Source organism: Seriola dumerili, unplaced genomic scaffold (genome assembly GCF_002260705.1).
Source record: "Seriola dumerili isolate Sdu_G_001 unplaced genomic scaffold, Sdu_1.0 BDQW01000291.1, whole genome shotgun sequence".
Classification (NCBI taxonomy): Eukaryota; Metazoa; Chordata; class Actinopteri; order Carangiformes; family Carangidae; genus Seriola; species Seriola dumerili.
The window spans coordinates 3,050,038-3,073,016 of NW_019174546.1; the positions used below are offsets into that span (position 1 = coordinate 3,050,038).

Sequence of the window (22,979 nt, forward strand, 5' to 3'; positions counted from 1 at the left end):
TGATTATTTTGCATAATACAAGATGGCAGAGTTTCCGAAGTCCACTTTCCTCTTCATACACAACATAACACATATAACACACACACACAGGAGCTGTCCAGCAAAACAGTCCTCTCATGTGAGGTACTACTGGAAGTCGGCCTTATGATTATGGCTGCATCTAATTATTTTTATTATTGATTATTTCACTGATTATTTTCTCAATTAAATGTCAGAAAATAGTGAATAAAATTATCCCATCACAGTTTCCCAGCGTGCAGGGTAATGTATTCATGTCTTTTTTTGTCCAACCAACAATCTAATACCCAAAGATGTTCCATTTAGAAAATTATATTACATAAAATAATACAATAATAAAAAAAAGTTGACAAAAATGTAATATAAAACATAAAAAAACAGCAAATACTCACATTGGAGAAACTGCAACTTAACATTGCAGATGAATTTTTTTTCTTGATCAACTAAAATTATCATCATTTAATCATCAGCTAAAAATGTCTGATAAGGATTTTCACTTTGACAAGTTGATAAAATTTATTGATCTCTGTTTTTTTTTTTCACCCACAGAGCTGCCAGAGAAAGCTGAGAGAATAAGGGCTGTGTACCAAAAGGTTGATGAACTCCCTCTTTCTAATTACAACACATTAGAGCGGCTCATCTTTCACCTTGTCAGGTAGGAAGATTTTTTATTTTTATTTGTGTGAATATGTTTGTGAGACAAATCCAGAGAGATCTTGACCTGTGTGTCTTTTTAGGGTTGCAAAGGAAGAAGAGCACAATAAGATGTCACCAAGCTCTCTTGCTATTGTGTTTGCCCCCTGCATTCTGCGCTCTCCTGATGCTAATGACCCCTTCCTTGGTATGAAGGATGTGTCCAAGACTACACTGTGAGTAATCGTATTGCACATTAATGTAACTCTCCACAGCCACAGTCACAGAAGTTGTATTTTCTTATTTTTCATTTGGAGGGGCATTCATATTTGACTCTGTTGTCTGCAGGTGCGTGGAGATCCTGATCTCTGAGCAGTTCAGACGCTACAAAGAGAAGATGCAGAATATCCAGGAGCTGGAATACGCAGAGGCCCTGGCTGTCAATCAGCTCAAACTGAGGAGGCAAAACACGGTGAGAGGACATTACAAGGCCAGTTTTTATGCCTCCGCGCTGACTACAGCCAGGCCTGTAGGCATTATGTTTTCAGGTTGTCCGTACATCCATCCGTCCAGCTGTCCCATTCTTGTGAACACAATAACCCCATGAGGAAATTTCTTCAAATTTGGTGCAAACATTCACTTGGACTCAAAGATTAACTGATTAGAATTTGGTGGTCAAAGGTCAAGGTCACTGTAACCTCACAGAACACGTTTTCTGCAGGTAGCAAGTAGAAAGTAGCCCACTTTTGGAATAAAATTCATGTGTTTTGGAGTCAGCGTTTTCATTTAGCAGCTTACACCCAGCCTATATTACTGATCTGTGTGCAGATTGTTGAAAAGCCTTCAGATGTTCCAGAGGAAACACACACTGATGAAACAGAGAAGACGCTCATCGAAAGGATCAAGTCCATCAAGCAAGAAAAGTGAGATGATATTTTTTTCATTAGCATTAAATGCACTTTACCCAGTGTGTTTAAAAGGAAATGAGCTTGAATAATAATATCTTGTATTGTTAATTCCAGGGTGGACTTGGCCTGCAGATTACCTGACCTGGAGCAGGAACATTCTGACAACGACAACCTGGACTCGTCATCGTCGATGAGCACAGAGAGTTTAGAAGACCGCCTGAGGAGCCTGGAATCGGAAGGTCAGTAGGGAGGTAAGGTATTTTCACCTTCCTCTGGGTTTAAGAAAACAACTCTTCATAAACGTCATTATATTGTTTTTGTTTTATGTCTATAATACGTATGTCACTATAGTACACAGTATATCAGACATTATATCATCATGAAAGTAGCTTCTGCCTCTTTGTCTGCAGACAGAAGATCTACACCAATGAATGACAGAAACAAGGAAAAATTGTACAACATGTTGTCCAACCACATCTAATGGCAAAAGTGTTAATACCTGCTCATAATGGCCACACTGAAAAGGTTGGGAAAATGCGAGCCATCCTGCAGAGCTCTTATGCCGCTCATGTGTCCTTGTAGTGTCAGAACAATTAATCATACAAGTAAAGATAAAGGCTCACACGTTCTTCTTGAAAACATTCACTGTGATGCACTCAGTTATATGAACTAAAATGACATGACAAGTGGGCATGACTGTGAGGATTTGTCTTCTTCTCAAGATCTCATTTTTCATTCTTCAGTTATGACACAAACCAGTGAAACACTGTGAAACTTTCCCAGGAAGTATTTTCCAGAAGTGTGCTCCATTATCCCCATATCTGAAACAACGATTGCCTCTTGTAACTCTCTATGACAGCCAGCTTTTTGTTCCACCAAGCATGGCCATAAAGAACAACCATAAATATTTTTGCCACCAGATGAGGTTGGACACATTTCAAAAATCCAAAAGCACTTTTGTTTGAAGCATACTGAGGCCCCTAGAAAGTTGTCACAAGAGAGTACATGTTCAGCCACTCCATATTCTCTTAAACCCTATGTGCTCCCTTTGGAATAACTGGCCCCATTCATAGTTCCTTTTTATTTTCTGTTTCCATAATTAAGCAATGTGGTCAAACCAGCGCAGGAACTTGTGGTTCACAAAGTCCATGTACTATAAAGCTCATAGCTACATTAAAAGCTACAACAACACAACCACTCACTACATCCGCCCACGCTCTCACCACCATTTGATACAGTTATCCTAGTCCACCAGTAAACTTCAGCATGTTCACAGCTCACAGTTGCTGCTTGCTCTTGTTGTATTGATATATATATCAATATATACTCTGCTCTCATTACACGACTATCTACATATGTACATATACACAGAATCCAGGGATCATTCTTTCCATCATGCTGCTACATGCATATATTTTTCTATGTTTTTGGACATTTTGTGCTTTATATTAAAATTGCACCTTATTGATATTATTATTTATATTTTATTATTATTATCTTATTATTATCTTTTTAATTTATTGTGTTAAAGCTGGGGTAGACAGAAATCTGGAAAAAAAAAAGGCAGAATTTGAAAATGCAGGCACCCTCCTGCATCTTCCCCCTCATGGACATATGCACGTTCATACATGCAAGCAACACAAGTAACACAGCCGCAGTAATGAGCCTTTGGCTACGGTTAGCAGAAAGCTAAACTATTAGCAACATTCAACATAGCCACTCATCGCCTGCTTTCATGGTAAACCTACCTACACAACCAACCACTACAACACATGCAGATATTATAGGGAAATGAAGTTAGCAGCAAGTTCTCGCTGTCTCTGATACCTTTCACTGATATTGGCATGTATCCATCTCGAGGGATGTGCACTCGTATCTGCATTCGTGGAACAGCCGATAGGAATGCTCTCTCTCTCTGAAAAGATCTGTGCTTGGCCAGTCTCCTTTCACAGGTTAGATTTTTTTAAAGCCTGAAATCAGATCCAGGAGGAGGTGCAGGGGTCTAGTTTGCTCTCAGATCACTTGAATTTCAATATGCTGAAAGTTGATGATGGAATTTTTTGACTATTGATGCCAAAAAATGACAGCCTAGCCCAGCAAATTCACTCATTGTCACTGGTGTAATTGTGATTGTAAACTTGATTTGATTTCACCAGATAATGTTGACTAATCTGATGTTTCAACTGCCAGGAAAGGTGACCATGCGATTGAAAACCCAGAAACCTGACTGCCCGCATAAACCTCCTGACCTGGCGCAGAGAGTCAGAAGTGTGATGGCTCAGGCAGATGATGAACAGACGGGGTTCACATCAGGACAGAAGACAGATGTTACTCAATTCATGTGCTTCCTGCCCAGCCAAGACAACCCCTCCCCAACCGACAAGCCCCAGGTCACCTCCAAGACTTTTAACGGGAGCTTTGATGACCTGGACATCCCTTTCATTGATGAGGATGAGGATCTAACTTGAGCATAACACCACAAGTTGTAATAATTTGACCAAAATCCCCAAGTATGTGTTAATAGAAGACATGTTATTGCAAAAAGAACTGAGCACTTTGTTTTACAGACTTTTCCGTTTGTCAGTGCTGCTATGGAAACAAAGTGATGTGAGAATTTATATGTATTTAACAGGGAAATCATATAGACTATTCCTTTAGGGTTTTTATGACAGATCTGAAGAAAAACCATCAGCAATGACAACGCACACTATATCACTGTCTATCACTGTATGTGATTTTATGAAATTTTAGAAAAGGTAGGTATTTTGGACCATATCTGTGAAGCTTTGTCTTATATTTAGAGAAAAATAGGGCAACATGATAAGGAGCAATTTAGGATACCTCCTTTAATGGACCATATTCTGAGGTTGACCACTATGGTACTAATGGGAGTTAATGTGGTTTGTGGTAAAAATAAATAAATAATAAATAAATCTTTTAAGTGTGCCAAAAAAGTTCTGACATTGTACATAGAGTGATTCTCCATTGTACATAATGTGACTTTGCATTTGGGGCTTTCACTGAGTGCATTGTTGTACATGAGAAACTGTTTAGCTGTGTTTTTCGGCTTGTCCTTACACTGACTGCTGTGACTGACTCAGTGTACCTGTCATGATGCTGCCTGTTAGACTGACTGAAAATATTTCCCTCACTTTTCTTGTTTTTGCAAGGCTGTGCAGTTTCACCAAGTTAATGCTTTGTTCATGCATGTAGGTTTTTTTTTTTTTTACATGCATGCCTATATATTTTATAAGGGTTAGGAATTATGTATATTGTGGTGGACATCCTCTGATTTTGACCTTTTGTCACCAACTGAAATAAACTGACCATTTTCAAGTGTCTCTAGCTTTAATACTACTGCTAATAATAATAATGATAATGATAACACGCAATGTCTACACTACATAAATATAAAGTGAATTGAATATTAAAGATCTGTTTTTTTTTTGAAAATATACAAAATAATTTTAAAATATTTTACTTTTGGACCATGATTTCTGTCTTTTGTGTCCTTTCCATGTTTGATATTAAAGCACTTTACAAAATTTACTAAAACAACAGAATATTTGGAATTAATGCTGTAACGACTTGCAAATTGCAGCCTCCAAAATTATCTTAAAGTGAAATCATCACCTCTTTAACACAGTTTCTAGAAAAACTTAACATTATAACTTTCATGAAGATAGGATTTATTGCATGCCTGTTGTGTCAGACAATATATATTATAACTGAACTGCTTTAATTATGTTCATGGAAATATCTGAACATCTTGTACACTACTCTCCGTATGAGGCATTTCCTCTTTGTTACCCGCGGTGTGACGTTTACAATTCACCATTTGAGGATCAATAGGAGCAACGTTTTTTTCTAAACCAATCAGACACGTAGTTTGGGTTTGCGCTTCCATCAAACAGCCAATTGCTGAGCGGTGTAGCACGGCAGGGGCGGGTTTGTATCAGGTTGAGGAAGTGGGGTTGAAGTGAGGTGGGGATGAGAAATCATCATTTAGTTAGCTCGCTGTTAGCTACTGCCTGGAGCTGACTGTCGAGGTGTTATCAGCTTAGTAGCCGATATCAGTATATATTTTTCTTTTAACAGGCGCAATGATGACCCTCTGACACCAAGAATGGACATAAGTTAACAATGACGGGGGAGAAAAAGAAGAAAAAGCGGCTGAACCGCAGCATTCTTCTTGCAAAGAAAATTATAATAAAAGATGGAGGAAGTGTGAGTTAAATATTTATTTATCTTCGTTAACTTAGCTTGCCACTGAGCTACACTGGCTATCGGCCGCTGAAGTTGATCACTAGCCTTGTTTATTTCATAAAAAGCAGCAGTATGCGGCGGCTTTTGGTGGTTCGTTCCCGGCAGGTAGTGTTAACTGTAAGCTGGGACCGCCTAGCTAAGTGGCTACAACAGCTAGCCGTGAACTAGCATCAGCTAATGTTAGCGGCCTGCGTGAGCCGGCCGTTTACACGTCAGCTTGGCTAACCGTTAGCTGTGTTTTTCTTTACCGACCGTCTTTCCACAGTAATCCAGACACCATGAATATTAGTTTATTTAACTCTAACAAGCAGTTAATGTTAACGGCACCTCACGTTTGTTCAAATCTTGTTAATAATACGTGTGACAGAGCAGCACACACAGGCACAAACGGAGGCTAGGTTAACATTAGCTCACTAGCATATGTGTCTAACGGTGATTGGGGTTGTTTTTTACCCTGTTGCAACAGACAATGTTTCAGATTAGTTTTGTACTACTAATTTTATGAGAGACAATGTGAGGTGATTTCTCGGAGAATGCAATAGATCCCTCGTCGATAATGTGATTAGAAAGAGTACTTTATTTGGGAAATTGCAGTGTGGCAACAGCCAGTTCACATAACTCACAAAAACAATGAGGTTGGCAACAAACAATGCAGTTAAAGGCTGAATTATATACAATGACTAAATGGAATATAAAAATAAATATCAAAAATAGAGACTAAAGATCTGATAGCTACACTTTGTGCTGAATATTCACCGTACAATGTTGGTAATATAATTAAATACATTGGACATTAATGTAAGCAAGGTAGATACATATATAGAAGGAGAGAGAGATGCACAATCCTTGAAAGATCCGATTAATCTCATTTATATAAGATGTAGTATATGATGTGATATATAAAGGGGAGAAGGTAAAGCATTTAACTAAACATTGAGGTAGGTTGAGAATAAGCAAACAAGTTTAAGTTAACATCCCAGGCAAGTAAAGCCAGCATCAGCTGTGCCCTGTAGTGTAGACTGTAACTGCTGTATATGCTGGCTCTTCAGAATATGATGGTGTTGATGTTTGGTTAAACATCAGCCAAAGCCTGTTGTTTCTGGTAAATTTATACACCTTCTCTGGTTCATTGACACCTGTAGCACAGCTATGATGAAACCATCCTACAATGCGATTAAAATGCCATTAAATGCAAGCTTCAAACTTCCTTATTAAACAGAGAACTACATATCATATCAGGAACTGTAGTCACTTGGATCATTTAGATGGTGGACATGATGATTATCCCAAATTGGGCTGTTGGCAAAGAGTGAGTATGGTAGGTTTGTTATAAATACAGTGAGGCGGCAGTGCTGCTTATGTAATCAGTTGGGCAGCTATGCCAAACATGTTGGATATCCATATGAAGGCACACAGATTTGTCATCATAATGAATAGAACAAGAAACTGTTGTTTTCACACAGTAATGGTCCTCTCAGCCTGATGACAGCCTTGCATCTACACCTGGCTCTATTCCAATGAGGTCCTTGGTTCAGGTTATTGTTTTTGCTTTACTGGTTTACTGCAGCTAGGGTCTGACCACTCAGCCATTAAGATTCCACTTTCAACATCTAGCCATTGCATCTAATAGGCTTACACACAGTAGTCAAAAGCAAAATATGATTTCTAAATATGTAGGTGGGCGTAATTTCAAGAGAGGAAGTTGCAACATTGATACAATGAGACAGTTACAGATTGTTCCTCATTGTTTCCAGAAAGCAGATTATGTGACCATACACTTATCTTGGAACAAAAGTCTTTGAGTTCATCTGATTTACACCATAAGCAGTCATACCCAGTCCTGTAGACCTTTTTCTGGGATGCTTTCACTTTCTCCACAAAGAGGAAATGACAAACCACATTTGCAGGTAAAGAACCAACTAGTCTCTTAGTGAAATCAGCCCTGGCCTTTTTTACAGTCTCCACGATTCATACCTCACTGTGTTTCCTGCCAAAGATCCTGCTCAGCATCTATGCTCACTCCATCACACTTTCTCTTCACCTCTCAGACTTGTATAGATTTTACAATGGAGCAGTGAGGTGACTTCCTCTACCAGGAGCTGGTTGTAGGAAAGATAAAAATGATGTCTATTTGTGTTTTACTCATTACAGATATAGGTCTGTATTTAGAGTGACCTAGTAAAGTATAGCACAGAATATTCTGCTATTTTACCTGTTAGATTAAACTATGATTTTAAAGAAGAAAACCTTAACGTGTTTTGTGAGTATTAAATGTTATTATAATATACTTACATTACTCTGCATAAATTAATGTCTTAGTGAAATGAATCGTCTTTTGCTTTATATTCTGGTCATTTACTTGCACTCAAGACAATTTATTTGTAATCAGAGTAAGGCAATATAGCAGATAATGCAGATGTCATGTAAACAGCTTAATCATGTTGTCTCCCTCATATTAATGTTGTAATTAGAGTAAAGTATAACTGGATTAATGGAGCCATGGTGCTTGCATTGCTTTCAAATTACTCTTGTCATGTATGCAGCTTAATCGCTTTTTGTTTTTGCTGTTTCGATTTTAACACACCACAAATCTCATGTTCTGGAGAAGACACATAATAGTGTGTTGGAGAAAGAATCATAATTAGCAGAGTGGCTTGTGGCTGTTTTTTTTTTTTTTTTTAAAGAAAAAAAAGAGAAAAAAAAGAAGTGCTTCCTTTTGGCAGCAGAGATGCTGCTTTCTTGTTAGAACTGATGGCAACAGGTAAAGTTTGAGATAAGATTCTACACCATCAGGGTATATATCAAGCTGCACTAGCCTGGTTCCAGACCTCTGAATTGCAGCTTACATCTGAAATGTACTCAGCAAGTCAAATAGAATAATTATACAGTATTATATAAAATAAAATAACTATTATTATTATTATAATTATTATTATTATTATTATACAGGTTTACATGAATCATGTAAATTAAATAATCAAAGATTCACCTTAATCTGGTGTCATGCAATAACACCATGTGTGTGCAAATGTACCTACTGTTGTAGCTAGTTTTAGTGGCTGTATGTGGGAAATACTGATATAAATGGTTGTAATAAACAGGTCTGGTTGGTGTTGTGTTAAACTCAGATTTCAGTACTATAATGGCCAATCAAATTTTCCCTAATTTCAGAGTAAAACAAGTTTCACATCTTCTTTACAAACTCTTACCCAACTGTGGGTTGTCCCACAGGATCAGGTGATGCACACTATCATTAGGCGAATGTTGCCTTAAAATAGATTCCAGTTTAAGGTTTGATATGTCAATGTTATACCACTAACAGGCACTTTGATGTATGTTGAGATGTTCTTTTGCTGCTTGTCGGCTAAACACCTTTCAACCTGTGTGTCTGTCTCTGTCTCCATCCAGCCTCAGGGAATCGGTGAGCCCAGTGTTTACCATGCTGTGGTGGTCATCTTCCTGGAGTTTTTTGCATGGGGTCTCCTCACCACCCCGATGCTCACGGTAGGCCCGGCTACACCCACTCTTAACGTCGACACACTGTTATGTAAACTGACATAACGGTTTGTAGTATATTCATACGCCTACACCTCTCTTCTCTGAAAACCTTGCCAAAGAGTGGCATTTCCCATTGACTGGAATCACACAAGGCCCATCAGTGTCTATGAATAATTGAATCCCTAATCAAATGAGCGAGGCCCAGGGTGACGCAGTTTTGTTTTTTGTTCGTGTGTGTTGGCAGATGTTTTGGGCAGGCGCTAATGGACTGAGAAATATGAAAAGGGCATCAAACAGTTGTATTGTCTGAGCACCAGTTCTTTGTTGAAAGGCTTATCAGGGGGTCACTGGTTTGTGTTGTCAGGCCACAGCACAGATGCCAGGCAAACCACGCCACACATTCACCTCAGTGCACTGCAGAGTGCTGTGGTTCAAGTATTTTGCTACAGGCAACCCAAACAGCATTATTTAGTGGCTTTTCATTCCAAAATGTGACCTGTTTTTTTTTTTTTTTTTTTTTTTTTAAATTGCCACCAGGAAATCATCAGTCAATATTTAAAAAAGACAGATGATTGTTCCCTCAAAACAAGATCTATTTCTTATGAGAAGTGTGAAGATGACTCACATCGATGATATGCTTCATTTCGTACCGACGGGGATTGTATACTAATAATTTTCCCTTTTTTGACATTCGCTTTTCATTTTTTAGTCAAACTCTGCATTTGTTCAATTCCTGGCCAGTTTCTTTTATATGCGCATATTTCTCCTTCAACATAAATTACTGTGTAGAAACTGGTATCTCAAACAAATGATAAGCAAACATCTGTGAGCCACATGATGTGAACCAGACAGGCTTATGCAATGCATACTTTCCAGCAGTCTCTTGTTTGAAGAGGTGGTTGTGTGTATAACTGTTAAGCATTAATTACTGGGGGTTTGTTGCCCTCGAGATCCCTGGGCGGAGGCAGGATTTGCATTTTGGACTAATCAGAAGGCGCCTGAAAATGAGAGGGACTGCTTCACTGCTCCCAATGAGCGCACTGCTTCATTAGTATCCAGCAGCAACAGTCTTCACTGAGCATTCACAGTCTGTGTGTGTTGGGTAACTGACTCCCAGAGGAACAGAGGGGATTCTTAGCCATGCCATGAGCTTTCCCTCTGTACCCCTCAACAATAACCAGATCCTGTTGTTCAGTCTCAGTCAAGCCCCACATGTCCTAAATTAAACTAAGGCTTCATGTCCCCACACCGGTGTCAGTGACACTTACGCACAATATTTGCTGCACACTGACGTTATGGACTTTGAACCAAACATCCCATGGATTTTAACCATCTAAACACCCTCCTTCCTCTTTGCATTCCCATGACGTCTGTATATATATATGCTGAAATACTTTACTACAGTTGTTTATATTGTGTCAGCTGTAAACTAAACACTGTCACTAATAGAAAACCTCTCTATATTTTTGTTTAATATGTTTGTAATAATAACATTCCCCTTGTTAGTCCTTTATTTTTTTTACGTAAATCTGTATCCAAATGCCAATTTCCAAATTAAGAAATATAAAAAAAAATGTTACAGCAAGACAGTTTTTCATCACGTTGTAACATGACATTATAACACGACAGATTCGAGAAACATATGTGGTGAGAGGTCTGATTATTACCCAGGTCTTGTAGCCAGGACCTAATATGAGGGTTGAGTGAGGCAGTAAAGTTGTCTAGTCTCTGTGGCTACACTCTGTTTCACAATCATATTTACTAAAACAATAAATATTCACCCTCAACAAAACAGAGTGAAACAAACAGTGAGTAAAAGTACTCAGTCATCCAGTCTGACGATAACCATGAATGACGTCTGTAACCATGACAACAGACCTGGTACAGACCAAATCTGGCCACTTCATCAGCATTGAAAAGTATTTGAGCACACTTGACCTGCCAGTTGTTAACAAAACAACACCAACTTTACAGCCACTTTAACATATGCCAGTGTTAAATGTGTACATGCTTTTAATGTGGACAGTTTTTGCCCCCGAACAAAAAAACCAGTTGGGGCACAGCCTCTGTGGAAATACACTGACTGGGCTGAAAATATGTATTAAATTCAAACTCAGATTGGCTAGAGGCCACTGAAGAAAATGTAGGTAGGCCATGGCCTGTCACATTTATGACCAGAGAGGATGTGTGAAATAAACTGGCTTTAGCACTCGCATGAGGAATGCCAACCATATTTATCTGCCGAGCGATTGTAGCATGAAACTCAGTTTAATGCGTGGGGTGGTCAAAGCCGTGAAAATATTTGTATGTAATATGTACAATATTCATATTTCTTCATAATGGTGAAAATTTGCAGTGTCTTGTTTTCTGCCATAGACCTCAATGATTAAATGTATGGTTTATTTTCTTAATTTTAACTGTCTGTCGTTTGTTGAAATAGTGGATTTTTGTTCAGTACAATCTCACTAGTGTATTTCACTGTGTGAAACATGATGCAAACTCTGTAGATGAGTGGTTTAATCTGGTGTTATCTGTGTTTGCTCTCCAGGTATTACACCAAACATTCCCCCAACACACATTCCTGATGAATGGGCTTATTCATGGTGTCAAGGTAAGAGACAACAGTACACACAAACGGGAAAACTAACTTCAATATTCTGTGTCATGACAGTGTAATGGTAACATATACAGGACAGGTCACACTTATATGTTAAGTTATCTTTAATCCTTTTATCTAAAGCATTGTAGCAAGCAATAGTATCTTTCTGTACTGTTTAAAATGTAGTGACTTAAACTGCTCGGTGTGGCCAACATTTTTGTGCACTGTAGAGTTGATTAGAAATTGTTCACAAGAAATAAATGAGCAATAACATTTTTGCTTTCTTTATACTTTTGTAATTCTGGGACGTTTTTGTGGATTAATCAAATATTAACTGTATTTAGGTGCACAGTAAGGCACAGCAGCTGTTTTTAAGGACTACATCTGCTGTCAATTAACATCCTCCTTCAGCTCTGCAAGTTTGTCTTTCTTCTATTTGTCCATGGAAGATTTGCTGAGCATGTGTGTTTTTGTTCAGATACGCCCTGCTTGACACCCACAAGCTTTCCAGTAACCACAGCAGTTTCCCCAGCTGGCCACAGAATAGCTCAGCTGAAGCACCTTTCAAGGGTCAAGTGCACCTGAGCTGTAGTTATTCAGGGAGGAGAGTGTCTAAAGATAGGTGGAGAGGACACTCTGTAATTATTTTCGTTTTGTTTTGTTTTTTTGTTTTTTTTTCTTCTTTTCTTTTTGGTGATTGCAACTGTTGTGATGTCAACACAGCAAACATCTTATTCTGTGATTAAGAAATGTCTCTGAAACTAACAGGAAGTTAAACTGGTTTGAGAGTGATTTTGCTTTAGACCAGACCTCAAACCAGCAGGCCTCGGGTGCTTTGTTATTGTCTTCATTCCTCAGGTTCCATGTCTTTCCAGTGTGACAGATACAATAGCTTGATCATACCAGATTTCATAAGCCATATACAGGACCTTCATTTGTACAAACAATAGGTAAAGGTATTGGTTCCCTTTTTGTTACTGTGGCTTTATGAGGACAAACCCAGCAGCCACAGCTAGAATTGGTGAGCTTTAAAGATGTGTGACTGGGGTTCATTTTCCACATGACTGTTAGCTATCTGCTATCTGTTAGCAGACTGTTAGGGAGTAGTACCATGCATAGACTGCAGTTACACTCTGCACATGGGCCTCTACCTACCTGTAAGTTTCAAAACTGGCTGTGTGGACCAGGGATATTCCTAACGACTAAATGAAATAAAGATTTAGAATAGCTGACCAGTCTAAAAGTAAGAAAACACCCAGGAAACAGTTAAAATTGCTGTAACTGTAATGTGTGCTCTTACTGTGCAACATCACAGCATCTGTGGGTAAACAATGTAATCAACCAATCAATCTATCAGACTTTATTTGTATAGCACTTTTTATGCAAATACAATGTAACACAAAGTGCTTCACCCAATAAAACCAAACAGAGCTGCTTTTACTATGCCATGCTATGCTTTCCTTCTTTCCACCTTGCTTGTTAACAACATCTCAGCATTGGTGTGGGTAGAGTAGTATTTCCGCCAACTAGCAAGGGCAACCACGTTTTAATCATTTGGTCGACTAAGCACGCATATCTCGAGTGTTGACTGTGTGTGTGTGTGTGTGTGTGTGTGTGTGTGTGTGTGTGTGTGTGTGTGTGTGTGTGTGTGTGAGAGAGAGAGAGAGAGAGAGAATAACATTTCCTGTTGATCTTTGAGTGATAACTTCACTGATGTTATCCATTAATAGCTCTCTGTTCAACTAATACTTTCCTCTCAAAGATTTTTCTGATTGTTATCCCATGTCTCTCTCCATACGTCCCTTCCAGGGCCTATTATCATTTCTGAGTGCCCCACTGATTGGAGCTTTGTCAGATGTATGGGGACGCAAGTCTTTCCTGCTGCTAACGGTCTTCTTCACGTGTGCACCCATTCCACTGATGAAGATCAGCCCATGGTGAGTGCAAACACAAAGTTAAACTTCTCAGAGTTTTTTTGATTGTTTTGGGGGATTTTCGTACATTATGTGGTGCGTAATGCATAAATGCAAATACATAAAGGAGTATTTAAACATTTGACAGTAAAAAGAAAAACAAGAAGGATGCCACAGAATGCCTTTGTGTATTATCAACAACAGCTCATGAGCTTAGCTTGTTGAAATAGTCTATGAAAGGTTACAAAATCAATTCAAATTGGTTTATATTCCCTCTTGGTTAAAATTACAATATATTACAATATTGTGTTGGTGGGTTCCTCTGCTTCCCATTTAATAGAATCACTCTACATGCGAACAGTGTTACAAAAGAAATCAAATTATATTGGTTATTTGACAACTCGATATTAGAAACTTTAACCTCAAAGTCAGCTATAGTTTGAAATATTTGTTGCTTGAACCAAAGTACAATTTAAAGAGGGTCAGCTTTACTGTATCTGTGCTGAGAAGCCAAACTCTCACTTCTTCTTTCAGGTGGTACTTTGCAGTCATCTCCATGTCCGGCGTCTTTGCTGTCACCTTCTCTGTGATCTTTGCTTATGTGGCGGACATCACGCAGGAGCATGAGAGGAGCACAGCATACGGTTTGGTAAGGAGATGATTGAAAACTGATCAGCCCTTTTGAATATGTGCATTAACGTTTTAAGCATTATCAGAATGGTTATCAAAGTCTTTGACCAAATAAAGAAAAGTCAGAGAAAATTAAAAAAAGCATTACAATGGAGGCCAAAACATCATTTACTGTTTTTGTCAGCTCACCTCTGCTTCGCCCTCCCTCCAGGTATCAGCTACCTTTGCAGCCAGCCTGGTTACCAGCCCGGCCATCGGAGCCTACCTGTCTGTTGCCTACGGTGACACCTTGGTGGTGATCCTGGCCACGGCCATCGCCCTGCTCGATATCTGCTTCATCCTTGTGGCTGTGCCAGAGTCGCTGCCAGAGAAGATGAGGCCAGCATCGTGGGGTGCACCGATCTCCTGGGAACAGGCAGACCCCTTCGCTGTGAGTAAAAACACAGTCATCTTTATTGGTCATATGTCATCAGTTATGACCCAGTACTATTCACAGGTTGTGTCCAACCAAACAGCAACTGACTACAATGTTGTTTTTTTTTAGCTTTCAGTGTTTTGGTTTTAATTTAAACATGATTAAGGTTAAGCTATTGAGAGGAAGAGTTTCCTTCACAGTAAATTGAACTGTACAATTTAGCCTCATACTGGGAACACACTTAATGGTGCTGCAAATTATGTGCAAGCGCAGGTTGCTCACATACAAATGTCTGGCAGTCTCAGGAAAAAAATGAATGAACGAACACATTCATTCATCGTTATTAATTCCTGCATGGCAACACAATGATACATAACTAGATTCCCTGAGTGATGCTGTAGGTTCAGGGATGACTTGGTTTTTTATAAAGAAACTAGTTTATGTTCGTGTCTGTTGAAGTAGCATTTGTGCATGTCCGTCTGTGTGTAGATCTGATCTCCCGATTTCCTTGAAAAGGAAACTTAGATTTACATGAAAGTGTTAAACTTTACAGACAGAATTTTAAAAAACTGTGAGCCTATCCTTTAATCTAGAGTTCATATCAGTACAACCCTTGCAATTCAAAGATAGATATATTGATATAAATATAGAGTATATGCAGATTAAAGTTTTAATTAACTTTCTCATCAGCTTTACGTTTAAAACATTCATTATGATTTTACCTTTGGAAACATGGTTAAGTCGGCACTTCAGCAATGCCACTGATATTGTTTATGTTTTGAATTCTTGCTGTTCTCTCGTCCAGTCTCTGCGTAAAGTGGGTCAGGACTCCACGGTGCTCCTCATCTGTATCACAGTGTTTCTCTCCTACCTCCCCGAGGCCGGCCAGTACTCCAGCTTCTTCCTCTATCTCAGACAGGTAACACTCTGCTCGCCCTGCCAGAAAAGTCACAAAAATGATTGGATTGCACACACAAACATTGTTTAGACACACCATGTACACTTGCAAAATGGGTGTAGTCCAAACCATGAGTCCTCATGTAATGTAGTAACACCTACTGAGTACTCATGAATCAGAGGGTCAATGTGTTACCAGGCCAGTGTGATCCCATCGCTACATGGTCGTTAGTGACCAGTTGTGGTTTCTCAAGGACATTATAATTTTGGATTAATATGTGACTGTTGTATGTGACAACATTAACATCATACTTTTGCCATTTGTGTTGCAAATAAAAGGCAGAAATTGCGACTGGAAAGCTCAGGGAATAATCTCAGTACAGCTGGGGGAAATTTGCAGAGCAGACACTTTCACCTACATTGCTTTAAGATTGGATCAGCAGGTTTGCCGAGCAGCCTGTTTCAGTGCGTTATTAAGTAAAGCAAATTCATTAAGTGTCTCAGCAAAATGCAACCACTGGAAAGCCAGTGCATTTGAAAACACAAGTAGCCAGAAACAGACAGCTTCAGATTCCTGTTAATTTATTTATAGACTGGTAGCATCTGGAAGCAGCTGGACTGACGAGGTGTGATCTCCCCCTTTTTCCATACTGCATGAACTGAGGATTGTACCAGCCACAACAGGTCCTGGAGACACCCACTGTAGCAGGAACTACCACAGAGGGAGTTTTTAGTACTTTGGCGGGTTGTTTATATGACTGGACAGATTTTGTCACCATGATAGCGCCGCAACCATGCAAGATACAGTCGCAAAACTTAACGGGCCTGTAGTTGAGATCGAAATGAAGGCTGAGTTCGAAGATGGGTGTGGTTCAACCCCTGAGTACTGAGTAGTCAGGGGTCAGAATGTCAGTATGTTGACAGGTGTGGTCTCTGGTGTGAGGGTTAGTTAACTTCTCTAGATATCTTTGTGTAAACAATGTCAGATAAACCAGTCTGACACACACACACACACACGCATGCACACACACACACAGATCTTATACCTTTCTTCACACATAGGGGCTAACATTACTCACCACACCCTCATGTCCTCTTCCACTCAAAATTGTCGCTTTATCATACATCTCTCCCTATTCATTGTCGTAATTATACACGCCTCTCGCCAGCTGCCCTATTATTGCTGCCTGTAAATAATGGGCAGCATATTTTACCTAAATACACAAGAGAAAACAAGGAGAGGAAAAAGAGAAGCACCTTTTGTTGTTCCAAGATGCAGTAGTAAACAGCATGTGTTTACAAAAGGCCACAAACAAACACCCTTCTTCCATTGTGTCTCTTAAGAGAGTGAAAAATGGTAACTGCTTCTGGTTGTGCTTGTCTTTAGGTGAACAGTCATGTCCTAACCTGTGCTATTTTAACTGTCTCGCCCTCAGGTCATAGGCTTCTCATCAGAGACAGTGGCTGCCTTTATCGCTGTAGTGGGGATCCTGTCAATACTAGCACAGGTACTGAAAAAAATATTCCTGTTCTAGACTTTGTAATCCTGAGCATTTTTATTCTGCTTAATATTTTTTATTGAGCATTTCTTTTATTGATTTACCTGCCGTTTATCTGACAATTGATATTGTCCTATTGTCCTATTGTCCTGTCAAGTCAAATTTTCTATCAATTATTGACAAATTATTTCAGCTATACATCAAAGTCAAGACTCAAGAGTGATATAAATTATTAAAAATGAATTGTTGCATTACTTGATGCCTCCCTTAGGGCTGTCTTGTGTAACCTGTGGGCTTGTGTTTCCTCAGACGGTGGTGTTGGGGATCCTGATGCGTTCAATAGGAAATAAGAACACAATCCTGCTTGGCCTCGGCTTCCAGATCCTTCAGCTGGCGTGGTATGGCTTTGGCTCTCAGCCCTGGTCAGTAACACACACACACACACACACACACACACACAAAAACACACCTTTCCATTACATTTATTCAACCTGACTGGAACCCCATTGGTGGAAGATTTTGTGACATAATGGCAGTTTTGAATTATAACACTTTGAAAATGTATGTGATTGATTCATTAAGAAATAAGCTTTTTGATTCCTGAAAGTGGTGTTTGGATATTTGGTTACTTATGTATCAGTGGAGCTCATACTAAATAGTTTCGGCTAGCTTCACAAAATCAGTAGAGATAGCGTGAAACGTAATTACTAGTAAATATAATTCCAAGAAAGGCAGGAAGTCCTTCTAATGTGTTAAAGCATTTCCTGCAGCAAGGTGCAAAACCACAGTCCTAGTCATGATATCTTAAAATCAGTTAGAGGTGGTTCATTCCACTTTAGTCAAACACCACACATTTAACTTTTATGACTAATGTTTATGGCAGCCACATCTAATGTGTTCTTTTGCTTTTAATGTATTTTAGTTTCATTTCTTTACTCAAATAACTTGTGAAGAACATAAAGCAGGATCCAGTAAGATCAAATCTACAAGAGGAATCATAATTCGAATCAATGCAATCCACACAGTGCTTAACCCTATCTGGTTCAGGCACCCCACCCCCTTTTGTGTTTTGCAATTGGATTTCATTTAAATGTATTGAAACACAGTAATTCGTTGCTGTTTTGCACTAGAATTCCTTATTATTGTCAACTGTTGTTGTTGTAATCCCCTGACAAACCACTAGAGGGGAGCATGGCCATAGCCAGAGTCATGGAACAGTGGCAGAAGGGTAGTGACACTGTAATCTGATAACAAAGACTCTTTAAATGCATCAATGTAATGTTGTAACTTGGAAGACTTTGTTTGACTCATAAAGGCTGAAATGATTTCTTGTGTCTAGTAACTATTTTGCACAGGGATTTAACTCTGTGTGATCTTGCAATGCCTTTCAGAGAATGATTATGAAATGAAAAGGCAGTAATACACCTAATGTTCTGTGTTTTCATTTGTCTGAAACCTAAAGTATGAATAAAGGTGCTTTTATAAGCACCCACCACCCACTGACACAGGTCACATTATCGTTTCTGCTAACATGAGATAATAACAGCTTCATCAGTCTCTGTTTTTGTTTTGGTCTGGAAGGCAAAGGCAGAGCAGCCATAATATCTATTGATTCTGAAAGGAAACATTCACAACAACAAAACATCTTCTTATTGCTCCTCTCTCCTTTGGTCAATACCCTGGAAATTAGGTTAAATAAAGGTCAAGTTGGCGGTATCAGATATTAGGCTGAGAATCCTTTCCATGTTCACAAAAGGGGGTACAAAAAAACATTTTCCTTTACGAAATGCAATAGGAAGTACATCTTGATCTAATATTAGCTTTGACATTTGACATTTTGGACTTTGGAGGTTCAGTCACTGCTTAATATTTATTCAAATAGTTTATTTTTAATCTTGAGGCTTTAACCATAATAGGCTAAACAACCTTTAACTCACCTTCAAGAACATGTATAAATCAAATTTTTGAAAGGTTAAATAGAGATTTGTTTGTATCCTTAACAAATGTGTGTTGTTGGTTGTAGGATGATGTGGGCAGCTGGAGCCGTTGCAGCCATGTCCAGCATCACTTTCCCTGCCATCAGCGCAATTGTGTCCCGTAATGCAGACCCAGACCAACAAGGTGAGTTTCTCAACTGTTTGTGGGCATATGTTTGTCAGGCTGTATTATATGTTATATCAAATAGGGGTGGGCGATCTAATACAGATCACGTCATTAAAAGGTGCTGTATTTAGATATAGTTAAGTTCAGTCGCTGCTAACCAGCCCATTGTTAACAGCTTTGTTTATTCTACTTCAAGTGGATATCAGGTTTACTCTGAAATATGCCTTCATCATTTCAAAGATTTGGAACATGTATCTGTTTAAATGTTATTTGCATCTACATACCTGTATGTCAGAAAGTGGACGTCTTGCTGACACATAACTTACACATTCAGGTTATGTTGTGTGCTTTGCCCTGTTTATTTGTCTGACAAATAAAAGTAATTCTCATTCAAATTGAATGATAAAATGTGGCACGTATTGGAGGTTTTTCCTGACAGTGTATATGGTTGTATCTGTCTGTCTGGTTGCAGGTGTTGTCCAGGGGATGATTACAGGGATTCGGGGCCTCTGTAACGGTTTGGGCCCTGCTCTTTACGGTTTCGTCTTCTACTTGTTCCACGTGGAGCTGACCGACACGGATGGCTCTGAGAAAGGTGTCAAACCCAACATGGCCAACCCCACTGATGAGGTGAATGTTCATGAAAAATGGCATTTGAGTCATTTTGCATCATACAAAGAAAATGTTGCACATATGGTAGCTATACTTTAACTAAATATTTCTTGCCCCCTCTTTAGAGTGCCATCATCCCAGGTCCTCCATTCCTGTTTGGTGCATGCTCAGTGCTGCTGTCTCTGCTGGTCGCCCTGTTTATCCCAGAGCACACGGGCCCTGGCATGAGGCCAGGCGCCTACAAGAAGCACAGCAACGGGGCGCAGAGTCACTCTCACAGCCCACAGGGCAGCGGGGCAGAGGGCAAGGAGCCTCTGTTGGAGGACAGCAGTGTATAACCTCAGCTAAGGGGGGGCAGACACCCTCACTCCACCCCAAAACCCCTGCACACATGGACAGATACACACATTTTACAACATGGCCACACTTGTACCTCAGGCATCAGACTCAAGTGCCGCGAAGAGGTCTTTGTGTCTGTGTGTTTGTGTCCACAGCACAAAAGTGGGCAGTCGTTCGTTAGCAGCCCTTTTTCTTTTTTAAAAGCAGGCTATTGTGAGGACTCTCTAAAGACCCTGTATGAAGAGAGTGTGAGTATTTTTCGGGCTGCAGTGGAAAGGTGTGTGTGACTTGGCTGAGCTGGACTCTAATCCTTGGTTTCTATAAAGCAGTAACAGAGTGGAGCATACAGCAGTTCGCCCCCCCTCCCAGAACCGAAGTGATTTGGTTTTGAGTGTGAGTGGGGTATATCTCAAATGTTACTAAATCCCTGTGTGATTATTCATATTCCTCTGTAGCCAGTGAAGTGGCAACTTTGTCTGTTTGTCCAACGAAAGTGTAACAAACAGTTAGTTGAGCACTTGTCTAATGGTCTTTCACACATTAACTTCTGTTCTGATGCGACTACAGCTCTGTTAAAGCATCCAAGAAGGGAACACAGTTTTTCCTCTGTGTGCACAGCAGGGAAGCACAGCAACTATAAACCTGTGAGAGGAGACTCTGCAGACCAGTGTTGGAGAGGCGCTGCTTAATCTCAAGTCAGGATGGGTCAACCAGTTCACATATGAAAAGCTTCGTAAGACCACACTTTGTTTAAATGTCACACTTCTTACAGAGAGAAGTGTGCAACTGAGACCACTTTATTAGCTGAAACTGTTTTTCAATGTTTACTTGCCATTCTCTAGATTAGTAGTACAGTTTGGGTTGTATATTTTTCTCTGTTCAAACTGAAGGCTAGTTGTGCTTCAAGTTTTTATTCAAGAAACAAATGTTGCCTTGAAGTGACTTAAGATAAATATATATATATAGACATTACGTAACCTGTATGAAGACCGAGGTCTGAGAAGGCTTTGTAATCTTATGCTATCGCTCCCATCGGAGCCGTTACACACTTTCTATTCCTTTGTTTTCACGTCCTTCCTGTCACTTAGTTTGCTGACATTTATCATCAACAGGGTTAAGGCTTACAGAACCATGGTTTTATTTTAAAAGCCTCTGGACCATTAGGAGCTAGTGCGTTGCTATCAGCATGTCAGTGTTGGCACTGACTGTTAATAAGGAGACTGAATTAATATCATTAGGTTAAACAAAATATCAGTGATGCTGCTGAAGTGGAAAATTCAAAGGTTAAGTATGATGTAATGTGGTGGATAACGATTTAGACAGGGGAACCTATAAAAACGTTTTCATGTAATCCCTGACATTTAAGATGCCATACAAACAGTCATTACAAGGCACAGCACATCTCTCAAACAATAACTAACGACAGATGGTCAAAATCTTAGATGTGAAGCACATCATGGAACTGGCTTGTAACTCACTAACTCATCGCATTTAACAGGTTGCATTTCTTCCACAAGGGGGAGGGGCTCGTTGTCAGACCAGCTCTATACTTGCCAACCTGCATCACCTATAGGACAAAAAGTGGCAGCGGTAGTAGTCCAGACCAGTAGAAGATGATGTGCTGGTCGCCTCCCACAGGCAAGGAGAGGAAAAGCTGTTTCAATTTTAACAGATGTTACAGCTGCAAATTTTTTTTTTTAAATATAACATCATTAAGTTTCACTCATGTTTATTCATCCACACAAAGATGAAAATAACAGCGCTCCCATCCTAATCGACCACTGATGATTACCAAAACGTAGTAAATAAGAAGATACTCATAAAATAAAACCACACCAAAAAAACAACACAAAATAATAGAAATAAATGTTTAAAACAAGTAAAACAACTATTTTAACAACAGAATAAAAACAAACTAGGTTTAAATTAAAAAAAAAAAAAAATTCATCCTCCAGTGGATACTATATCTTCAAATAAAAATGTCCACAGCAAGAGATCAGAGTTCACATGATGACACTTGGAGCACTGTGAACTCAGTTGTAGTCATCAGTAAATATGATGCGGACAACAAAATAAAACAAAATTCTAACAAAACGTGAAAAAAATTGTAACTTTGGGTGTCTGATAGTTAGTTTTGATTATGTGTTATTTTTCTTGTCAGTAGATGGTGGTCGTCAGCTCGTCTGTACCTGCAGGTGTATGCTGCTGCTGTTACTTTTCTTGCCAGCAGGTGTCACAGGTTGAACATGAACTGCAGCTCTTTAACCGGATGGTCTTGGCTGTGCTTGGTTTTTTTTTTTGTTTGTTTTTTTTTTTGTTGTTTTTTTTTTTGGTGCTTCGCATCAGTGACACTGTGTTCCCTTTGTTCAAATACTGTGTTAACAGCTGGTGAATTATTCCTGTCACAGTTTTGAACAGTTAATTTATAAATGCCTCAAGTGCATTTAAATAACCAAATTACAACCTGATATGGATTAGTAGCTAACGGTGGGTTTCACGCTGTTTAACATCTCTCTGAAGTGAAATGTGCGTCATATATTTTGTGCCAAATTTTTTTTGGTTTGCTTTTTCATACTGTGTGTGTACGTGTGCTTGAGTGATTTGGATTTCTTTTTTCTTTCTTTCTTTTTTCTTTTTTCTTTTTTTCTT

At 39.2% G+C, this 22,979-nt stretch overlaps 2 protein-coding genes across 8 annotated transcripts in view; both read left to right on the forward strand.

Annotated features, from left to right (window-relative positions):
- The window catches only part of LOC111231068 (unconventional myosin-IXb-like), a 28,226-nt gene extending 23,258 nt beyond the window's left edge, over window positions 1-4,968 (forward strand). For 4 of the 7 annotated variants that reach the window (XM_022758037.1, XM_022758040.1, XM_022758039.1 and 1 more), the window contains 6 exons: window positions 568-673; window positions 756-887; window positions 1,000-1,123; window positions 1,480-1,574; window positions 1,674-1,798; window positions 3,750-4,968. In XM_022758037.1, the coding sequence (XP_022613758.1) occupies window positions 568-673; window positions 756-887; window positions 1,000-1,123; window positions 1,480-1,574; window positions 1,674-1,798; window positions 3,750-4,027 (860 nt within the window). In that variant the 3' untranslated portion in view covers window positions 4,028-4,968. Of the gene's footprint in view, window positions 1-567; window positions 674-755; window positions 888-999; window positions 1,124-1,479; window positions 1,575-1,673; window positions 1,811-1,969; window positions 2,085-3,749 lie in introns of all 7 variants that reach the window. The other 3 variants (XM_022758042.1, XM_022758043.1, XM_022758044.1) reach the window with 3 other exon arrangements.
- Window positions 4,969-5,568: 600 nt separating this feature from the next.
- LOC111231100 (hippocampus abundant transcript 1 protein-like) lies at window positions 5,569-22,216 on the forward strand. Its single transcript, XM_022758092.1, has 12 exons — window positions 5,569-5,786; window positions 9,234-9,329; window positions 11,872-11,934; window positions 13,732-13,859; window positions 14,370-14,484; window positions 14,677-14,895; window positions 15,686-15,799; window positions 17,214-17,285; window positions 17,586-17,698; window positions 19,300-19,397; window positions 19,852-20,009; window positions 20,117-22,216. Exons 1-12 carry the CDS (start codon window positions 5,703-5,705, stop codon window positions 20,327-20,329), a joined length of 1,473 nt encoding a protein of 490 aa, XP_022613813.1. The 5' UTR covers window positions 5,569-5,702; the 3' UTR covers window positions 20,330-22,216.
- The last annotated feature ends 763 nt before the right edge of the window (window positions 22,217-22,979 follow it).

What these genes read in the sequence shown, in the direction of transcription:
- LOC111231100 (XM_022758092.1), top strand. Translation starts at nt 5,703, where the DNA reads ATGACGGGGGAGAAAAAGAAGAAAAAGCGGCTGAACCGCAGCATTCTT. An exon ending in AACAGGCAGACCCCTTCGCT is followed by an intron (nt 14,896 to 15,685) that starts GTGAGTAAAAAC and finishes TCTCTCGTCCAG; the next exon opens with TCTCTGCGTAAAGTGGGTCA. An exon ending in TGCAGACCCAGACCAACAAG is followed by an intron (nt 19,398 to 19,851) that starts GTGAGTTTCTCA and finishes GTCTGGTTGCAG; the next exon opens with GTGTTGTCCAGGGGATGATT.